The following is a 20,446-nucleotide window of genomic DNA, read 5'->3' as shown; positions in this document are numbered from 1 at the left end:
TCCTTTCTATTTAGTTCAAGCTCTCATTTGATACCACATTTAAAATATCACACTGATATTCAGGTCAGGATTACAGGCGGGGCCCCAGACAGCCAGGGACCTCCAAACCTCTGTCCCGAGACCAAAAGAAGAACCAGGTTCTCGGTGTTACAGTTTGAAATTACACTAAGGATCCCAGCTAGTATTTTCAGTTGTCTAATGTTAGCTCTCTGCAAAAAAAAAAACTTATGAAATATAATAGCAGTATAAATGTATTTTTCATATGCAAAGAAGGCGAGATGAACATTTAGAAATAATTGGCTAAATCTCTAAACATTACATTTTATTAAAAATTCCTTAAAATATTTATACTTGAATATTTTAAACGAAACTACATTTTGATGTTACTTTTTTTATGTTATATTTTTGTAATACATTTTTTCACTGAATTTTACAAGAAAACTTGTTTCAAACATTTTGTTCGTTTCGTGTTCCGCTGAATTACAACTGCAGTACTTCAAGTGAGCAGTAGGGGGCGCTCCGCGATCAGTAACTCACTTCTTGGCTTTAATTTCAATTGGGTTTTTTCCAAAAACAAACTAAAGCTTTTTTTTATTTTTTTTATGACTTGTCTGAACTCGTGTGATTGGAATCGAATATTCAAATAACCTTGATTGTTCAAACATGTGCTCCATTTAAAGAAACCCATCTTCATGCTAACATGTTCACAAAAAAGCAGCTAGAAATCCACAGGCCTTCTTAAACCACATCTGTCCGTCAGACGCTCATGACAGGAGTCTTCAGCTGTAATATTTTCTCTTGTGTGCGTGTATGTGAGTGTGTGTAAACACAGTCCAACTGATATCCAAGCATTTCCTATAGCACTAACTTGCCCAAATAGCAAAACCTCAGCTTCAAATCAATCATTTTGAGCACATTTGCACTCTTATGATCTCACACGGACTGTTGCTGTGATAAACAAGGGACTTTTTGAATGTTTTTGATTCCAATGCCATAAATATGCTTTCATCTGTACTTACTGTATGTACAGTACCCTATATGGAACACTTCAAAACCACTTTGTGCTAGTTTTAACTGGATTCAGTTTAATGCTCTAAATGACATTTTATCTGACACTACTGGTCTGAGGCGACTGGTTTGTGTCTCTGTCAACTGTTCTGAGAAGGTCCAAAATCAGTTTCATGTGCCTACACAGACTCTTAGATTGTATCAGAGGTGATGTATGTAACATCAGCCGAGCTGTTCATCCCATTTCCTGTGACAAAAACTATACGTAACGTATATATAGTATACTATGACGTAATCATAGTATGTCCTTCCCTCCTTCAACTGTTCACTTGTTCTGGTGTCACTCATTTTTCTCTCTCTGTCTTTGTCTTTCAGGGTGATTCAGCAGTTTGGAATCAAGTTACAGGCTACGGGGAGCAGTTATTAACCGTTTTTTATTTCCTTGTTGAAAAGAAATTCAGATTAGCTGGATTTGAGACTATAAATGTATTACTGAAAAAAAAAAAACATTTCGTCAAATCGTGTGCCATTCTTCTAACGCCCACACGTGAAAAAAAGTGCTGAAATGAAATGTCATTGTAAATCCTATGATAAGACTGATTCATCTTATGCTGAAACACACACACATGCTTACATTTCCTATGATCAGAATGATGCTGCAAATGAAGTATACACTCATAAGGACTGTATTTAAATGAATTTGGGTGTAAACCAACAGGAAACTATCATTTAAAGGACTGGACTGGATGAGAGGTGTCATCATAGGAATGAATGGTATTGTTCCAGAAAGCTCCGCAGATGCTAAAGACTGAAGTGTTTGTAAACTTGTCTGACAGTCTAACTCTGTCCATATGTGTGTAATCACACTGTAAGTGGGTTGAACTTACAGCAGAAGTGAGTGTGTTCTCAAGTATGCATTTGTGTGCACGCATGTAGTTCACACTAGTGAGGAATGAGTGTGTGTGTATGTGTGTGAGTGTGAGTCAGGGCACTCCCTAACACTCGTGGTACATTGACGTAAAAGACAAGACAGGACAGGCTGATCCAACTACTTGGGAAAAACACTGAGGTGGGCGGGGCTTAGTACAGGAAGTGCACTTAAAAAGACAGCGAACACGAAACTTCTGCTGGGGCTCGGGGTCACTTATGGGTTCAGGTATCAAGCAGCTGCTGCTTATTATTTCTGGCATTTAAGAATGCTGAAAACAAACACAACTTCTATGAAACTCTATTTGGTCAGTATATACAGAGTAAAATTATTACTTGGATAAGGGGGAGTTTTGGCATGTGCATGTGCATGGTGTGTGTGTTACAACATAAGTGAGAAATGGTATTGTTTGCTCCTTTACCTTTATCTCTCTTTCCTGTATGTACCTCCTTTTGTCCTTTCTCCTCCCATTTCCGTTGCTTCGGGAATATTTCCTGGGAGCAATAGGTTTAGGAAACTCCAGAAAGAAAAAAAAAAGTTACTCAGATGTTCTGACTCAGTCTTGTTCAATGTCAAACCACAGATGATTAAGCAAAACGGTCTTAGTCCATAGACCTTTAACACAGTAAACAATACAATTTGGAAAAACTAATAAACAAAACAACCACTGTTAGATGACAGTTAGGTAATTATTTTATTTGTATTTTAATGAAATTTCCGAGACAATAGTTTATTCTCAAACCAAGTGAGCATCAATAGAAGTATCAATAAAACATTTATGTGAAATTAAAAATGTACCGTTTTCCCGATTATGTCTGTGTGTGCTATGTATGTTTATGTTAATTAGAATAGCAATATGTTAGCTTAGCATCATGTTAGAATCAAACTCATTATAAATTAAGGATCCCCTTGATGCTATTTGTGTGGCCCACAAAGTAGCTGCCTATTTTAAGCATACTCTAAAATCACATGAGTGTGCTATGTATTTTTATGTCTGATAGAGCATCATGCCATTAGACATGCTAATATCAAGCTCAAATGTAAGCTGAGTCTTCTGTTATGGTATTTGTGTCACTGACTCTGTAGAGACTAACATGACATTTAAGATGTTACCTTAGGGGACATTCACATGAAAGCATTTTCTTCTTTGTGTGTTTAAAAACCCAAGACGCAGGGCAGTAGAATGAAAAAACCTAGAGTGTGCTCATGTTTATGAAGAAAACAAACAAAAAAAAATAAGTACAAAGGAACACACACACACACAAAAAACTACTTTGAATTTGAACACTGCACTTTTAAAACCCTGTGTCATGAGTGAGACACAGCAAAAGACGTAAATGCAACAGACACCTGTCTAGTGCTGGTTTATATTAAAAATATTATAATTAAAATGCAGCACGACAGAACACAAAAACAGGCTCTAGGAGGCTGTTCACAAAATGTGTTTTGCACTTAAACCATAAGAAGCAAAATCTAAAGACGCTTTTTGACTTGAATGCTCAGTATTTAGAATGATGTGTAATGCAGCAAAGTACACAACGCAATAGTGTCTTTTTGTCTGACCCTGTTGACCCAATGAGCATTTTGATATTCAATGGTCATTGTAAATTCTAGTATTGCATTAGTATCGCCCTTCTAATGGGCAATGAATAATTTTTAGATTTTAGAATGAGTTAAATCTCTTTTTCGGCTAATTCTATCTGTAAAAGAACCCCTGCCTAATAATTATGCATACCTGAGTATAAGGAGTTTTCCACTGCCAGCCTTCATGGACAATTACAGTTAGGTCCATATACAGGTGCTGGTCATATAATTAGAATATCATCAAAAAGTTGATTTATTTCACTAATTCCATTAAAAAAAGTTAAACTTGTATATTATATTCATTCATTACACACAGACTGATATATTTCAAATGTTTATTTCTTTTAATTTTGATGATTATAACTGACAACTAAAGAAAATCCTAAATTCAGTATCTCAGAAAACTAGAATATTACTTAAGACAATTACAAAGGAAGCATTTTTAGAAATCTTGGCCAACTGGAAAGTATGAACATGAAAAGTATGAGCATGTACAGCACTCAATACTTGGGGCTCCTTTTGCCTGAATTACAGAATACAATCATAAATTGATTTTTTATATATATTTTATTGAGAATTTTATGCAGGCAACGACTGCCTTAAGTCTGGAACACATGCACATCACCAAAGTCTGGGTTTCCTCCTTTGTGATGATTTGCCAGGTCTTTACTGCAGCTGACTTCAGTTGTTGATTGTCTGTGGATCTTTCTGCCTTTAGTTTTGTCTTCAGCAAGTGAAATGCATGGTCAGTTGGGTTGAGATCATGAGATTGACTTGGCCATTGCAGAATAATCCACTTTTTTATCTTCAAAAACTGCTGTGTTGCTTTTGCTGTATGAATTGGGTCATTGTCCATTTGCACTATGTAGCGCCGTCCTATCAACTTTGCTGCATTTGGCCGAATCTGGGCAGACAGTATATCTGTAAGGAAGGTTCAGAGGCGTGCAGATCCACAGAATCAAACAGGCAGTAATCAATCACAGGCGTCAGTAACGGAGACAATCCAGAAGAGCAAACTGTAACAGAGCGAGGGTCGAGGCAGGAAATAGTGAATAGAATCCAACAATATGGTCACGGTGCAGACAGCAGAGAAGCACACGATGTCAAACAGTCCAGAGTCATACAAAAGAGATAAAACTAACAGGAAGAAATACTCAGAAATGTAGCCAGGGCAATACAAAACTTTGCAATGGTTAAGAGTGCCGAAGCAGTTTAAATATAGGGGAGCTAAGGGGAAACACCTGTGTTAGCAATAAGTCCCAAGCATGGGGATTATAGAAAAGGAAGTCCATGAACGTTAGAACTCAGGAGAGGGTTCACTCCGGTGGCAATCAGCGAGAACCACAGAAGCCTGATTTGTGACAGAGCCACCTCCCTGCAAGGGGCTCCTGAAGCGAGGAGGTATTCAACGCCAAGGTCTTCCACGGGAGCAGGGAGCTGGTTTGTGAGGGTGAGGTCTATGGAATTCAGCTGTGAGTGAAGGATCCAAGATATCCTGTGCTTTGACCGAAGATCTTTCCTCGGGGTCATACTCCTCCCAGTCAATGAGGTATTGTAGTAACCTGCCCCGGCGTTGTGAGTCCAGGATTTTTGTACCTGGTATGCCTCGTTGCCGTCCACGGTGATGGGAGGGGAACTCTTGTGCATGGCCTCCTCCTGGTCCCTCTCTCCTCTCAGACCACCAGCGGGCTTAAGCAGAGAAACATGAAAAGTGGATGAAATACGATAATTAGGGGAGAGAGCCAAATAAGATACTGGTGTAATCTGTCTAATGATTTTGAATGGACCCACGTACCTGGGACTTAGTTTCCGGCATGGGAGTCGAAGGCAAAGATCCTTGGTGGAGTGCAAGACCCATTGTCCAGGGGTTTAAGCAGGGCTTAGCCTTCTGTGATGATCAGCTTGTTCCTTTATTCTGCGGATGGCATGTTGAAGATGCACAGGAGCAGTATTCCAAGTTTCCTCACTTCTTTGAAACCAGTCGTTAATGGCAGAGAGTTCTGAAGGTTCCACGGACGTTCCACGGACCACGGAAGCAGGGGTGGTTGGAATCAGAGTACACATTGAAATGGCATAAGTAATGTGGTTGGATGGTTTGCAGAGAGAATTCTTTGCGTATTCAGCCCATAGAAGGAAACGACTCTAGTCATTCTGATTGTGATGGAAGTAGGAACGCAAGAAGCATTTAAGTTCCTGGTTCAATCTCTCTACCTTTCCATTCTACTGATCGGAGATAAGACTAACGTTGATGTTGAGGTTTCTACAGAATGCAGACCACACCCGGGAAGTGAACTGAGGACCACGATCTGAGACAATGTCCTCAGGGAGACCATAAAAGCAGAGGACTTGTACCGTGAGTACCTCTGCTGTTTCAAAGGCTGTGGGGAGTTTACTTAAAGGTATTAGGTGACATGCCTTGGAGAAATTATAGATTAGCGTCAGAATGGTAGTGTAGTTCCTTGAGTTGGGGAGGTCCGTGACAAAGTCTATGGCTATGTGAGACCATGGTCATTGGGGAACTGGAAGTGGCTGAAGTAGGCCTTTTGTGCACTGGTGAGATGATTTGGAGATGTTACAAATGGTACACTGACAAGCAAAGGCAATGGTATCTGATTGGAGAGTGGACCACCAGAATTTGTTGGAAAAAAGCTGAATGTTGGCTGTTATAACTGGATGCCCAGTTATTGACCCATTACACACGTTGACGGATACTGAGCGGAACATAGGTGCATTCAAGAGGACATTCTGGTGGAGAGTTCTCACTGATCTGTGCCTCTGTGATTTCAGTCATGATATCCCACTGGATAGGAGCGAGAATGAGGTTAGAGGGAATTATGGGTTCATTGGATGGAGGAATCATAAATATTTGAACTGCCTAGAGAGAGCATCTGCCTTGACATTCTTTGAGCTTGGATAGTAGGTTAGTTTGAAATTGAAACGAGTGAAAAACAGAGACCATCTTGTCTGTCATTGGTTTAAGTCGTTTGGCTGATCTAAGGTACTCAAGGTTGCGGAGATCAGTTAGAATAACAAAGGGAAGTTTGGCTCTCTCCAACCATTGATGCCATTCTTCTAGGGCTGCCTTCATGGCTAGAGGTTCCCGAGCTCCCACATCATAATTTTGCTCTGCAGAGTTGAGTTTACCAGAATAGAAGGCACAATGGAAGAGTTTGAGAGGACTACCTTGTCGCTGAGAGAGTATGGCACCAATCCCGGTGTTCTCTAATTCTGGGTCTGGGTGAAGAATGGGTGCAGTGGTGAAACGTGCCTTCAGATGTTGGAATGGCATGGTAGCAGACAAAGACCAGAGCAGACAATGTCTGTTTCCTTTTATCATGGAGGTGAGAGGTGCTGCGATGGTGCTGAAGTCACGAACCGTCTGTAGAAATTAGCAAAGCCCAAGCAGCGTTGTAGAGGTGGATGGTCTAATAATTCCTTAGATAGTTCCTCCTCTATGTATGTCTTCATTGCTTAATATTCTGGTTGTGACAGAGGGAAAATTCTACCTCTTTCTCCTGGAATCATGTCGATGGCACAGTCACTGGGTCAGTGAGGAGGCAGTTTTGAGGCTTTGGTCTTACTGAAAGATTTGGTGAGGTCATTATGCTCAGCTGGTAATCCTGGCACTGTTGAGTTCGCTGTAGATTAGATTGTTCGTGAAGAAGGATGATATTGAGTGGTAAGTAGACCGTTATGTTGGCAGGAATCAGACCACTGAAGAATTTGTTTGGTCATCCATGAAATCCAAGGATTGTGTCTCTCTAGCCAGGGCAGACCCAAGATGATGGGATTCTTAGGAGATTCAATGATGAATAGACCAATGGTTTCAGTATGAAGAATTTCCCACAGCCCCTGAATCTATCAGTGCTACAGTATTAGTAAATCTTTCATTACATTTAAGGGTTACTGGAACTTCTAGGCAGTTTGTAGATTTGAGATTGGAACTTACCGAAGAGAAGCCCCGAGAGGTAGGATGAGTAGGGCTGGAAGCTCTCAGATGGGCGGACAAGCCACAGTAGAGGCAAAGATGAATGTGAATCCTCCTCTCTCTTTCTTCATCAGTGAGGTGAGTGAAACCAATCTGTATTGGTTCTGACTTGGCGGAAACTGTGATTGTTCGAGGGTGCACAGGAAGGTTGCGAGGGGCACTTCGTGCTCGCATCAGATTGTCAATGCGGATGGAGAGATGGCAAGGCAAGCTGTGTTAGTCCCTGTGGTAGAGCGATTAATTGCTCTCCAGGTTCCTCTCATTCTGCTGAATGCTTGAACACCTCACGGAAACGTTTCAGGAAGTAATCAAATGATCAATGGTCCAATCCAAAGCTTGTCCAGTCAATAGTGAGTACACAAATGAAATACGTATATCTTCTGTGGGATATAATTGAGGTTGGTGATTAAAAAACATGGAACATTGTAACAGAAATCCCTTACATTTCTCCGGTGAACCGTTGAATTTCCCGGGAAATGCCAGACCAGGGCTGGTAGATTAGAGAATGGGACTTGGAATTGTTTGAGACGGCCCAGCTGGTGGAATGTTTGGCTCAAGTGTTGTGATATGAAGGGCTTGTAGTGTCCTCACCATTTCCTCCGTGAGTGAGGTAAGTCGTTGCAACTGTTGTTGGTGAGACGCCAACATGGAGGCTTTTTTTTTTTTTGGCCATGTCAAATCAGGCCTCTGTATTTGTTCTTGTGAAGTCTTCTCTTGATAGACTTTGACAGTGACAGGCTGTTCTTCACTTTGCTGGATATTGTGAAAGGGCTTCATATTGTGAGAGGATCCAATACATATGTGTGTTTGCTTGTCTGTATCACTAGTTGATGCCTATGTGGAGAGTTCATTGCACAGACCATTCTGCATATGATGCATATGATGGGTGTTTAATAAAATTGTGTTTTCAATTTAATTTCTATAAGTCTGTAACATTCAGAAAGCTCTTTATTCCAAAGAAACTGCAACTTAGTCAGTGTATTCAGTAGGTCTAATGTATTGTGAGTTGATTCAGAGGCATACGGTACTACAAGTTTTACATACAATAATAATAAAACAGTGCATTGACATAAAAAAGTAAATTTATTTTTGGTATAAGTCATTTTAAAAGCAAGTACTTTTACTTAAGTTAAAATCTGCCTTTACAACATTAACTTGTAATAAAGTAATATTTGACCAGCAGTATCTGTACTTTCACTCAAGTAATAGAGTTGTGTACTTTGTTCACAATCATAAAGTTTTTGCCATTATGACTGGAGTAAACCAGCTAAACCATCTCTCTGGTTCCATTATTGCACTTGTTTATGCTTAAGTAAATGGAAAAAAAAAATCTGCTGTCCATTGTGTATTAAGGTCTATATGTTGGTCTATAAGGGCACCCCTCAACCGCAGCTTGTTTTTTTGAGGTTGGTTTCCTCGGCAACGAGTGCGTGCACTGTCATTTCCTGTTGCTGTGTACACTGTGTGCGCATGCACTCAATTATTGTACCTTTAAGCAGATCTGCAGAGTTTACATAAACAGCCAAGCTCGGTGCTTCCCCTTCTTTAAGACTAGCGCTTCCTTCCTCCTGCAAAGGTACACACGCGCGCGCACACATGCACAAGCTCAATGACGTGCATAAAAGCTCTCCATATAAATGCTGTACGGTGACCTGTTTAAAGTTGACATCTTCCACAACAAGTGTCCTATCGTTCACCACCTTTACATCACAGTCGTCATGGTGATGATTTATATGATTGACCCTGCGGGTTTCATGCACAGGACATAAAAGCACAAAACAGCATGTTTTCAGTAAAGTACTCTCTGTTTCTTCACATGATTAAAAAATGGCCTGCTGACATCTTGCAGAAATACAGAAGCAGTATAAATTATGAATTGTGTATGTATTTGTATATGCTGGATTCCAGCTAAGCTTATCCTCATTAGTATCTTTTAAATTTGGGGCAATTTAATGTCTTAACAGTTGCATTAGGAACAGAGCAAGAACTGCCAAGGGCCTCCAAAACCTTTTGCACGGTTAGATATGCCTTAATACCATACTTAGCACAAATAGTGCAAAATGACCACAGTGGCCCCTGAGGCCCCTCTGCAGATTTAGAAAATGTGCCCCCTGACTTAAATGATTAGTTTTCTAATGTTAGCTTACACAAAACATGTATTTCCTATAAATGCATTATGGCCTTATGGGACCATGATCCTGCCCTGTTCATGCATCAGCAACCTGGTCTTGTGTTTTGGGCAACAAAAATGGTTCTTGGGTCACTTTTGTCTGGGTGTTTTTTAGACCACATCTTTTATTTTGTATTTGAGAGTCTGTTTGTTGCCACTGTTACAATTTCCATTCTGTTGTTTATCATGACTTGCATGACTAAACTTCTTTGAAAAGATGTGACTAAACAGATATTCACTCAGGTGCAGTACAGACCATGACAGAGATCCCACAAATGTCCAACATAAAACCATCTTGTGTTCTGTGGTTTCCTCCTTCTGTGTAGGAGGAATAGAGGGATCTTTCCCAGATTGCATCAGGGTCGTCTGTGAGCCAAAATTAAAAAGTTCATTAAAAGTTCAGACGGAAATGAGCTGATTTTAATTAACGTTTCTGTTCATTTGTCTCTTTGGTGTTTACTTGACTGTGGAGCTTCGATATCAACTAAAATGCCACATAACTGCTGAACTGTCTTAAACTCAGCGAGAAGGTGACTAAAGTACAGATCAAGCATCCGGAAATAAAATTAAAGATAATTTTAGGATCTTTAATCTTTTTCTTTCACACTGGCCCATGATAAGTCACCCTGCTTTAAATGACTGTACACAAATAATGTAATATTATTGCTGTTTATGCACAGCAAGTTGGTTTTTTTGTGCAATAGAGTCCTGACTACTTTGAAGAATATTCTTCTTGCTAATTTCTGAGTCATGTGTCTGGCTGTAAAGGGTGTGTCTGGAGTTTCAGGAGTGCTCAGTAGGGCAGAGACCAGTGTGTTTGTTGTATTAGTCTAGTGAGCTTTGTTGTATTAGTCTTTCCTCCTTTCAGACAAAGGGAGATTAAATATAAGTAATCACAGGGGTTTTTATGCTCGAATTTTAAACTGCTGCATTTCTTCACAACACGCTGTATCATAATAACACAATACTGCGTAGCTCTGCAGGAAGTTTTCGAGTATACTCAGGGTCAGAGACAGAGATAACCCAAAGTCAAGGCCTGACACTACGTGTGTAATCATTTCTATGAGTTTTTAAAGTTCAAATGCATAAATGGTATTGTAAAGAGGGAGGGCTCTTCATTATTCAAGAGCTTAACAAGCCAATATGTTACCAATTTTGTCCTCAGTGGCCTTTATCCAAAGTTTAATCAAATATTTGTGAAGTCTCTCATTACTGATCAACATATCAACAATAGCTTTGTAATTGAATAGCCTAAATGTCATTTTATTCACAATGAAAAGATGTATGCGGATTCAAATGCATTTTTAAAATATGATTATTTAAATAAAATCAAATAGATAAAAATTGTTCATATCCTTGCTTGTTAGCTCACTTATCTTAAAACTGTATGAACGGACAGTTTGTATACGATCCATAAATCTTACATTTAAGTCAATATATATAAATGTTTAAATATGTTTTTAAAGCTTCTTTATTTCGACAAATAGATTTATATATATATATATATATATATATATATATATATATATATATATATATATATATATATATATATATATATATATTTGTCGAAATAAATAAGCTTTAAAAACATATTTAAACATTTTCTGAAATGGTGTGTGGTGTTTACATTTCCAAAAACTTCTTGCAGTGCCAAATTGTTGCTATGCGGTTGCTAAACCCACTTCCAAGTCTCTATGGTATTCTGGTCATGAAATATTGTTCGTATCTGTCCTTCAATATGTGATTTTCCCAGTTATTTTATCGTCTAGGTGAAAACTGTAAGTTCCCTTTGAAAAGTTAAAGCACGCCTCACTTCAACAATCTGCAAAGTTTTATTCATAAGCATTGTATGTTAGTTAGACTTACTGCCTCAAGTATGAGCAAAAATAATAGTAAACATGACCCTTGCTAATATAACAGCTTCAAGGAGGTGCACTGGTCAATAAATGCACATAACTTTTCTCACATTACCAAGAGCTTTTGTCAGTTACATTCTGACTTGCATGTTTTTTTTTCCCTCTCCTCTTGCTTTCTGTGTTTTTGTGTTGTCTTGTTCACATTATCTCTGCAGGAAGGAAGAGATCCAATTTAGTGATGTGGGTTGAGTGCCACGGTTTGCTTGTGAGACAGTTTAGATTCCATCACGTGAGTTTAAGAGGGGTTATTCATACGTATGTGCACACACACAGCCAATATCAGTACCTTCTGAACCTGACTGTGGCCTATTTGGAGCCGCCCGCACTGATTGCCTATCTCAAGCTTAGAGGTGAAGAGAGCAGATGCAGCTTTCACGCTGGAGAGACGGCAGATGGAAATAAGCATTTGTGATGAAGATACAGTGACATCATGATTGCAAGGAACCGATCTCATCAAAAACACTGCATAGTGTGGGGCTTTTGGGACTACAGAAAGTCTGAGGCCTGAAAAAAATAAATCAAACACATGATGGTATAAAGAATGCTTTATGTTATTTAGTCTCAAACTATTTCAAATCAAAATGTGCAAAACTCGAACATATTGCTAATTAAGGCAAATATCTCTATAATTATTGCTATTGTTTAGTATTAAGTCCTCTGTCATGAACATGAATCATACCTCAAATCATGTTACCTAGAGGAGTGCTATGACTTTTCTAAGAGACCAGATTTACGGTATTCACTGGGTGGACAATCCATTTATTGAATGAAAAATAGAGTAAAAAAGCCAGTAATATTTTTCTATATCGTAACAATTTAAAACAAATGTTTTGTATTTTAATTTATTTTCAAATGTAATTTATTCCTTCGATGACAAAGCTGAATTTTCCGCATCATTACTTCAGTCTTCAGTTTCACATGATCCTTCAGAAATCAGAAATCTTAATATACTGATTTGGTGCTCAAGAAAAACTTACTATTATTATCAGTTGAAAACAGTTTTTTGGGTGAATAGAAAGTTTAAAAGAACAACTTTTCTAGCAATGTACTTTCTGACCCCAATTTTTGGAATGGTAGTGTTTATTGAAGAAGACACCCAAGTTATATCTAGGGACCAGGACATCACACAGATTTATAGGTGGGTTGTTTCGACTAAACAAACACCATATAACAATGCACCGAAACCCACCCACAGCACCCTGTAATCTTGGCGGTGGGTTTTGTGTTGGCAAATATCACTCACTCAGAAAAACTGTGAACATTTTGTTTCATTTGCTGCCGATTTCTATTTTTGCAATGTTATTCTTTGAATAAAGAAAACAGAACTATAACTAGTCATTTGTGCACTCATTATATATATAACTAGACACACTCATACATTTACACGTGACTGTGGGATGGTTTTCCTGCTTGTGATTGATTGATATTTATGAATCACTTCAGTTTTTCCATTTTTAAACATCCAAAAAGATACCAAAAGAGTGACAACTATGCATGATGAAAATTAGAATTTTGGATTAGATTAGATTAGAACATGACATGAGGAAGATTAGAATTTTGGGCTAAACTATACTTCTAATTGTTAACAAATGCTACTCAATAGCGTTGGCATGGTTATATATACATCTAATTCAGATATTAGTGTTCAGTACTAGTTTTATGGCATGTTAAAGATGATTACAGTGGGTAATTATGACACCTGAACTTGTGGCTATAGTGATGGTCAAAGTGGCCTGATCAGTGTTCTGTTCTATTCTGTTATTTTGCAACAACAGGAAGGCTGTCAATTACTCAACCCCGTCCTGCATGATGCGAGCGGTACGGCCCAACGTCGTGGCGGTCGTCGTGAGCCACTGCGCAAGCGTCAGAAAGCAGAATAGCAGAAGTGCAACAGTGTCGAAATCTGGGCCAGTGTCCTGCTGGGTCATGGCTCCACCTCTTACGGCCATTGTGGACGCCTGAGTTCCCGGCAGCCGTGCCGCAAGGACCACCGGATGTTCACCGCCAGCGTCATCCACTCGAGCCCAAGAAAAAGAAGAATGGTGATATAAAAAAGTCAAGAAACAGGGAAGTGGTGGATGAATGAAAGGTTTTGCCATTGGTACATCGCAGCACTTTCAATCTGCTGAGCTCATCCCCTCCAGAAAACTTACTTTGCTACTCCAAACAATAGACCGCAATGATTCTATATAGTCACCTTGTATTTCTTCTTTTCATAAACACTTTGGAGGTGTAAATGGTATGATTGGAGTCTGAATAAGCCTCATTTGAATGCAGGTTTGAGTCGCATAGGCCACATCTCAGTCCTGTTTCCACTCTCTTCCTGTTGCTTCTGCACAATAGTGTAAAAATAAGATAAAATAATAAAAGATTTAAACTCTCTCATCCACAGTCTATTCCAGTATCTTGCTGTTTACCCGATGTCTTTTGACAATTTTTCATTTAAAAATAAATCCTTTTCTAGTTTCACTTATTACATGCTAAGCAACACCATCTTAACAGAAGTTGTTAACCACTTGTGATGGTGTCAGAAACTCATTGATTATTAATGCGTCTGCCAGGGATTGTTCACCTTTGATATTTTGGCCTTGTTTACCTTTGATATGTCGGCCTTGTTGGTCGCAACAATGGTTTTGTTAATATTTAACCATCGCATTTTTATATTGGGACAGTATCAGCTGGCTTTTCATGGGTGGAGAACTTTCTTTAGAGGCCTGAGACGTTTGTTTTACAATGAGGACTAACTGAGAGAAATTCTTTTCTTTTAAAATGTGTTTTCAAGGAAAAGGTCATTTAAGGGAAGTGAGAGGACAACCACACGCTAAAAATATGCAGAGGAAGCTTGAATGTGTTTTTTGATTTAATAGAAAACATTTGCTTTGGGGATGATTAGGATTTCATGTCCAAACTGTACAGCGATTTTAAAGAAGCAGAAATGAACCAATACACAATAGCTGAAGGCCATATGAGCAGTCTTTAATAGTTTCTAGTTAAGATGAGGGTTTGACAATCCAGTGTAGGCTGGATCATATTAATTTCAGCAGGTGCTCCGGCGTCGTGACGCAGCTATTCGTTTAGTGACACACGTAACACTATTGACGGTAAATCCTGCCTGGAAGCGGGCGGGGCATTGCTCTCTAGTAAAAGGGGAAAAGAAACTTGTAATCCTGACGTTGGAAATTCCTGTGTTAGCAATCAATGGTCCTCAGGAGACATGGGACACAAAGAAAATAAACAAAGCGAGCTGGAACCGAAGCCGCGCGTCTCAATAGAGCTGCCAGGTCAGAACAAGCGTAAAATAAGCGGCTTGCTAACGGAAGTAAGCGAAAATAAACACTTTTTCCTCCGCAGAATAAGTAAAATAAGCGACTTGCATCACCAAAGCTAGCGAAAACATACAACCCCTTTGTTCTGAACACAAAATAAGCGTAAAATAACCAAACTTGCCTCAAGCCAAGGTGATCGAAAATACGCAACACGCTTTTTATTTTTTCTGCACATAGCTAAGTCTTGTGAAAACATCTTAAACTACTTTAATTACTATAAGCAATTAATTATTCACGAAAACCGCAGTTTTGCAGACTGCTTATTAAAGCAAATCGATGTTGTCTTCACTACTACAATAAATAGGAGACTTCCAAAGTCTGCATTTTATTTTTTATGAGGGTCACTTGCCATAAAAAGTAAAGTACAATCAATGTTCATGAGTCGTTTCTTTATGATGACATAAAGTCTATGATATGCAGCCTACATGAATCATTGTCATAGACACTGAATGATGAAACTTTAGCTTACTTCAAATATAGATAAATTGGGTGGAAGTAGCCTATGTTTTCATTTATGACAGCAGGGAGATATCACTGAGATCAGTGTTGGAATTGTGTCAAAGCTCTTGGGGGGTGGGGGTCATCCTAATAAAGCAAACCTCAAGAAAAATAAATAAGGTACTCAGAGATCTCATTCAACCAATTCAAATGGTGTATGTTTTTGTTAGCTCTTGGTTTCTTAAACGTATTCAGATGTACATGGTTGTTTTAGACTAAAACAATTGTATTACAGAGAGTATTTAAGGCAGTTGAACGTTACACACACAAGCACACTTGCATGCACAGATGGAGAAGGAAGTTGGAAGTGTTGAGCAACTAAGATCCTCCTGCACTATAGGACGACGTTGTGAAATACACTCTTCAAAACAACACCCTTTTCCTCCTTTACTGATCGGTTTCTCACTGTTCTACAGGTTCCCTTTCAAAACATCAAACGAAATGTCAAACTAAACTTCTTAAGAAATCGCTGAGTGTGGTGCAATCATCATGCTGGCAATTAATTATAAAAGACAACCAGGTAAATCACACATAATAATAAGTATACAATAACAATATACAGTACTGTACTGAATGAAAGTTGTTTAGCAGACTTTCTTTGAAACTGATGTTTGTGGGTTTAGTGATTTTTGTATCAGCTGTGTTTGTGGTGTGAGAAATGAACACATACCATACCACAGTCTTCCTCACACAGAGGAGGAAGATTTATTCGATAAGTTAAGCTGCTCTTGATCAAATTATCCAGTAATACATTAATTCACCCCCCCCCCATTCTCCCACCTTCTTTTGTGATGGTGATGAACTGTTCCTGGTCTACCTGTTACTCTCCTGACTGACAGGTCATTCAACCTGTCCCTCAGGTTTCATTTCCTCCCGCAGGACTCAAGCAGGAGCGGTCACACTTCAACAGCTGAAAGTTACCCTGTTACCAGTGATGAAACACCAACCATGCATTTCTCACCAAACAGATTTAATGGGTACTCTGGTGTGGAAAAATGTAATATCCAGATTTCTGTCATGATTTGACTTTGATCTAGAATTTGTTTGGGGTATATTTTTAAATATATTTCACACACGCACGCACACACACACACACACACACACACACACACACACACACACACACACACACACACACACACACATATATATATATATATATATATATATATATATATATATATATATATATATATTGTATTATATAAATTGGCCTTCCTGGTGTGTTATATTTACTTTATCCCAGATATATTTACATAATTTCATCTGTGGTTTAGACACACCTTAAGAGAAACTTTTTCAATTAAAAAAGCATTTGAGTCTTGGCTTTAGAGCATATGAGCTTATATATTGATTAAACGCACCTCATATTGATCATTCATCATTTTCCTTATCTAAATCCAAATTTTCACTCAAATCACACAACATCAACGCTTGCACGCCCGTATTTCATGCTCATGTTTACTATTTGGTTTATTTCACCCTGACATGATTTCTGTTGAGCAAACTATGTGTTTGCACATTTTGGGACAACTAGAGAGTTCAGTGCTTATCTAGCCTTGAACTAGAGTATTTAACGGACCGCTGAACTCTTTGGATTGTGGACCCTGCCTGTGTATTTAAGATAACTGTACCTCTGTACCATGGTGACTCATGAACACAGATTTCAAAAGATCTCCAAAATTCCTGTCACGAAACAGGAGATTTTCATCAAATAACTATAAATGATTAATATGTCTTCAAGTGTATGCATAGGCACAGTTTCACACGTATATGCCCTGACGTTTAAAAAAAAGAGCCTGCTAAAGTGAAACCAGGAGTATTTACTGCATAATGGAAACTGAATCTCAGCAGCTGTGGGTGAATGGGTGGGTGTGTGCTAATGTTTTTGAAAGCAGTAATAAAATGTGGTCAGACACACAGGATTTCAGTACAGTAAAAATCATTTAATTCAATAAAATAGTATATAGCAGTAGACCAGTTGTACCGTTATCATTTTTGTAAGACTACTTTACTGCGTTTCCAATACTGTTACAATGAGTTGCATCATACCTCTGCAGTACAACTCTTCCCATGACAACCACTGCCCCAGATATGGCGAGAGGAATTTAAATAACAGAATATTAAACAGTAGATATCTCACTTTAAAACCCGTACAAAAATACTTTACAGACGAAATACGTGACAGGGTTTCCAGATTACCAGAGTTATACCGAGCACACGGTGGCATATTGCGCAATCCAGGCGCACAGTTCACTTTCATGTTTCTTTCTCGGTTGTAAACGCATTGAACGAGCGATCGCCCGTTTCTGAATGAATCACAGAAAACTTTTGCTGTAAATTCTGCACTCTTTAAAGTCACTGACAGTCATTGAGCACCGCAGGAGAGCGTCAGCACTGGCCGGTGGCGGAGAGCAGGTTCCGCAGCGTTGCCAGCTCGCGCGACAGCTGCTCCACGCGCTTCTGTAACCGGTCGTTCTCGGCCGCGAGCTCGAGCACCTTGTGTTGCGTCTCCATGTTGCGCATTTTGGCTTTGTCTCTGCTTTTGCGAACGGCGAGATTGTTCCTCTCGCGCCGCTGTCTGTACTCTTCGCTGTCCTTCTCCAGCCTCTTCTTCCCTTTGCCGCCAGAGGCCATTTTGCCGCCAGACTGAGGAGATCTCCCCTTACCTGTCGGCGCAGGTGTACCTGGCGGGCTAGAGCAGGAGGAGGACGCGGTGGAAATGTTACCCAGGCTGCCGCTAGGAGCGTTCTGGTACTGCAGATACGAGCGCATGTCAAAGCCCGCGGAACCATCCATTGGCGGTTCTTCGTGTCGCCAGTTAGTTTTGGCAAAACTGCCCAGAAAGTCCGGGCTGAACACGGCGTCTACGCGCGTCTCCTGGAGCTCCGGATACGCCAGCTGGTTCGAGTCCCGCTCTGTCAGCGAGATGTAGTTCTTGTAGTTCTGTAACGCTGCTCTCTTGCTCTTGTTTTCCTCGGAGAGAAACTCGCTGTAGATTCCCAGTGCGCGGTGCCGGGCTTCGTCTTGACTGGCCAGATGGTGGGGCGAGTCCAAATAGATGCTGAAGTCGATGGCTTTCTCGTGCTCAGAAATATCATGAAGCTTCGTCATGGAGCCGTTAGTAGGCTGCTTGCAAATGCCGTCGCTGACCGGACTGCTGCTGGCGTTAGTGCTGTGGTAAGCGAGGTAGTCCCCCTCGTAAAAACCGGCCACTTCCATGGATCTTAACACCCGCCGGATTGCGGCAGGACAGAGATCAGGGTTTCGCCTTCCCCTGATAATCTCGCAAGTGTCACCGACGGTAGCGTAAAACTTCACGCTTAAATTCGAGTGTCTTCTGTCAGAAGTAACTGGATGACTTTTGTCTAGTTATGTAGGTGATAGGTTGCCTGCCCAGCGCTCGCTGGAGAGATCGAGTAAGTTCCCATGCCCCGGAATGGGGTGTTTATAGACGTTCTAAAGGGGGCGGCGATTCTCTGTGACGCGTTTTTCTGGTTTTAACCGCAGACACTCGACTCAAAACAGGTCCTTGATCACACGAGTGAAGAACAATAGAAAATAAACACGTCATAAACAAATATGCAAATATTTTTTTCACATACAAGGAATCTGTCTCAGAGAAGCTTGCAGTACAAGGAGTAAAAAACCCATTATATATATATATATGTGTGTGTGTGTGTGTGTGTGTATACTTATATACAAATAAAACGTACACAATAGACATAAATTATATAATAAGTTGAAGTAATTGCACATTCTATCATTATCCCTTATTTAAAAGTTATGATAGGCCTAAATTAATCTGTATTTATTTATTCGTTCATTTATGTGCTCTACATAACTCTACATACATGATTCAATATAACCTTTTAAGTAAACTAAGTACATCTATGTAGGAAAGCATGTTTATCGGGGAGTGGTCAGTTATACACTGTTGCCATGGGCAGTGGTCATTATGCAACAATATGTGACCAGTTGACCAGTCAAAGTAAAGTCTTCTGGAGAGCTGTAAAGTAACTAAGCAATAGGGCACTAGAGCATGTGCTATATTGTTAATATAGTCAATTGTGACTAGCTGTGAGTATTCACAATATAGCACAACCTCAAGCTCGAGCTTTTTGTTTATTTATTTTATTTATTTTTTATTTTTAACACATAATAAAACTATTAGTAATTTTTAAATATTAAAACCGTTTCTTAAGCAAATTCATTTAATGTCATTCTTAAAGTTGAATATATAGTCCCTAATATAACACGTCACAAATAAGATTTTCTATATGGACTAGAGTGAACATGTCAAAGTTGTTACTATATCACTGAATGTAATATGTCTTGGAATGCTGTATTGACCAATCAGTTGCTAGGATTGGAAGTGTCCATTTCATTTAAAGGTGAAATGAAAAATGCTGTGTTTTTTTTTACTTATATTGGCTACAGGCCTGTCATTCTGCAATTTGATCCAAACTTTATATTCACACATTAAAGTTAGTTAATCAGGTTTATTCACATTACTCATTAATACCATTGTCTAATCCTCAGCACCCTCAGTAGTAGGCTAATTTCAATTTCAATTTAATTATCATAGTCATGTTCCAGAGGCAGCAGGCGTTGGCTGCTGCAATAAACATATGTGGTTAGTCTGCCATCTGGTGGGTAAAAGAAGGATTGCACAACAAAGCTGCTTAACTGAATTCCATCATTGTCCTCTAGAAACAGACTGCCTCAATACTCTCACTCAACATTTCCTTTTCTTATTCAGTTCCTGAACATCCCCATCATAGTGCAATGTCTTGCAAGAAACGACTCATTAAGCTGTCAGCACGTAGTGAAATTCTATACATTTCACGTTAATTTTATCTTAAATATTGTGTACTATATTATTATTATTTTGTGTAATTTATCATTACATCGTATTTTATTTAAGACATTTATTGTCTACACATTCAGTTATTTTTTATAGAGCACATGCGACGAAAATCCTACATCAAATCATATTAAATGTCTGTTTTGTGTTTTTAGACT

The 20,446-nt window shown here is 39.2% G+C and overlaps 1 protein-coding gene and 1 long non-coding RNA gene across 2 annotated transcripts; one reads left to right on the top strand and one right to left on the bottom strand.

Annotated features, from left to right (window-relative positions):
- Positions 1 to 56: 56 nt before the first annotated feature.
- Positions 57 to 13,982, top strand: LOC128018561 (uncharacterized). Its single transcript, XR_008184911.1, has 2 exons — positions 57 to 2,243; positions 13,373 to 13,982. It is a non-coding gene; the product is annotated as an uncharacterized LOC128018561 (long non-coding RNA).
- Positions 13,983 to 17,346: 3,364 nt separating this feature from the next.
- LOC128018558 (CCAAT/enhancer-binding protein beta-like) lies at positions 17,347 to 18,856 on the bottom strand. Its single transcript, XM_052604138.1, has one exon. The coding sequence runs from the start codon at positions 18,641 to 18,643 to the stop codon at positions 17,813 to 17,815; it is 831 nt and encodes a 276-aa protein (XP_052460098.1). The 5' UTR covers positions 18,644 to 18,856; the 3' UTR covers positions 17,347 to 17,812.
- Between the last annotated feature and the right edge of the window lie 1,590 nt (positions 18,857 to 20,446).

The sequence above is a fragment of the Carassius gibelio genome, chromosome A8 (genome assembly GCF_023724105.1).
Source record: "Carassius gibelio isolate Cgi1373 ecotype wild population from Czech Republic chromosome A8, carGib1.2-hapl.c, whole genome shotgun sequence".
Lineage (NCBI taxonomy): Eukaryota > Metazoa > Chordata > Actinopteri > Cypriniformes > Cyprinidae > Carassius > Carassius gibelio.
The sequence above is the reverse complement of the archived record's forward strand: the minus strand, read 5'-3'. Positions and strand labels throughout refer to the sequence as shown.

What these genes read in the sequence shown, in the direction of transcription:
- LOC128018558 (XM_052604138.1), bottom strand. Translation starts at nt 18,643, where the DNA reads ATGGAAGTGGCCGGTTTTTACGAGGGGGACTACCTCGCTTACCACAGC.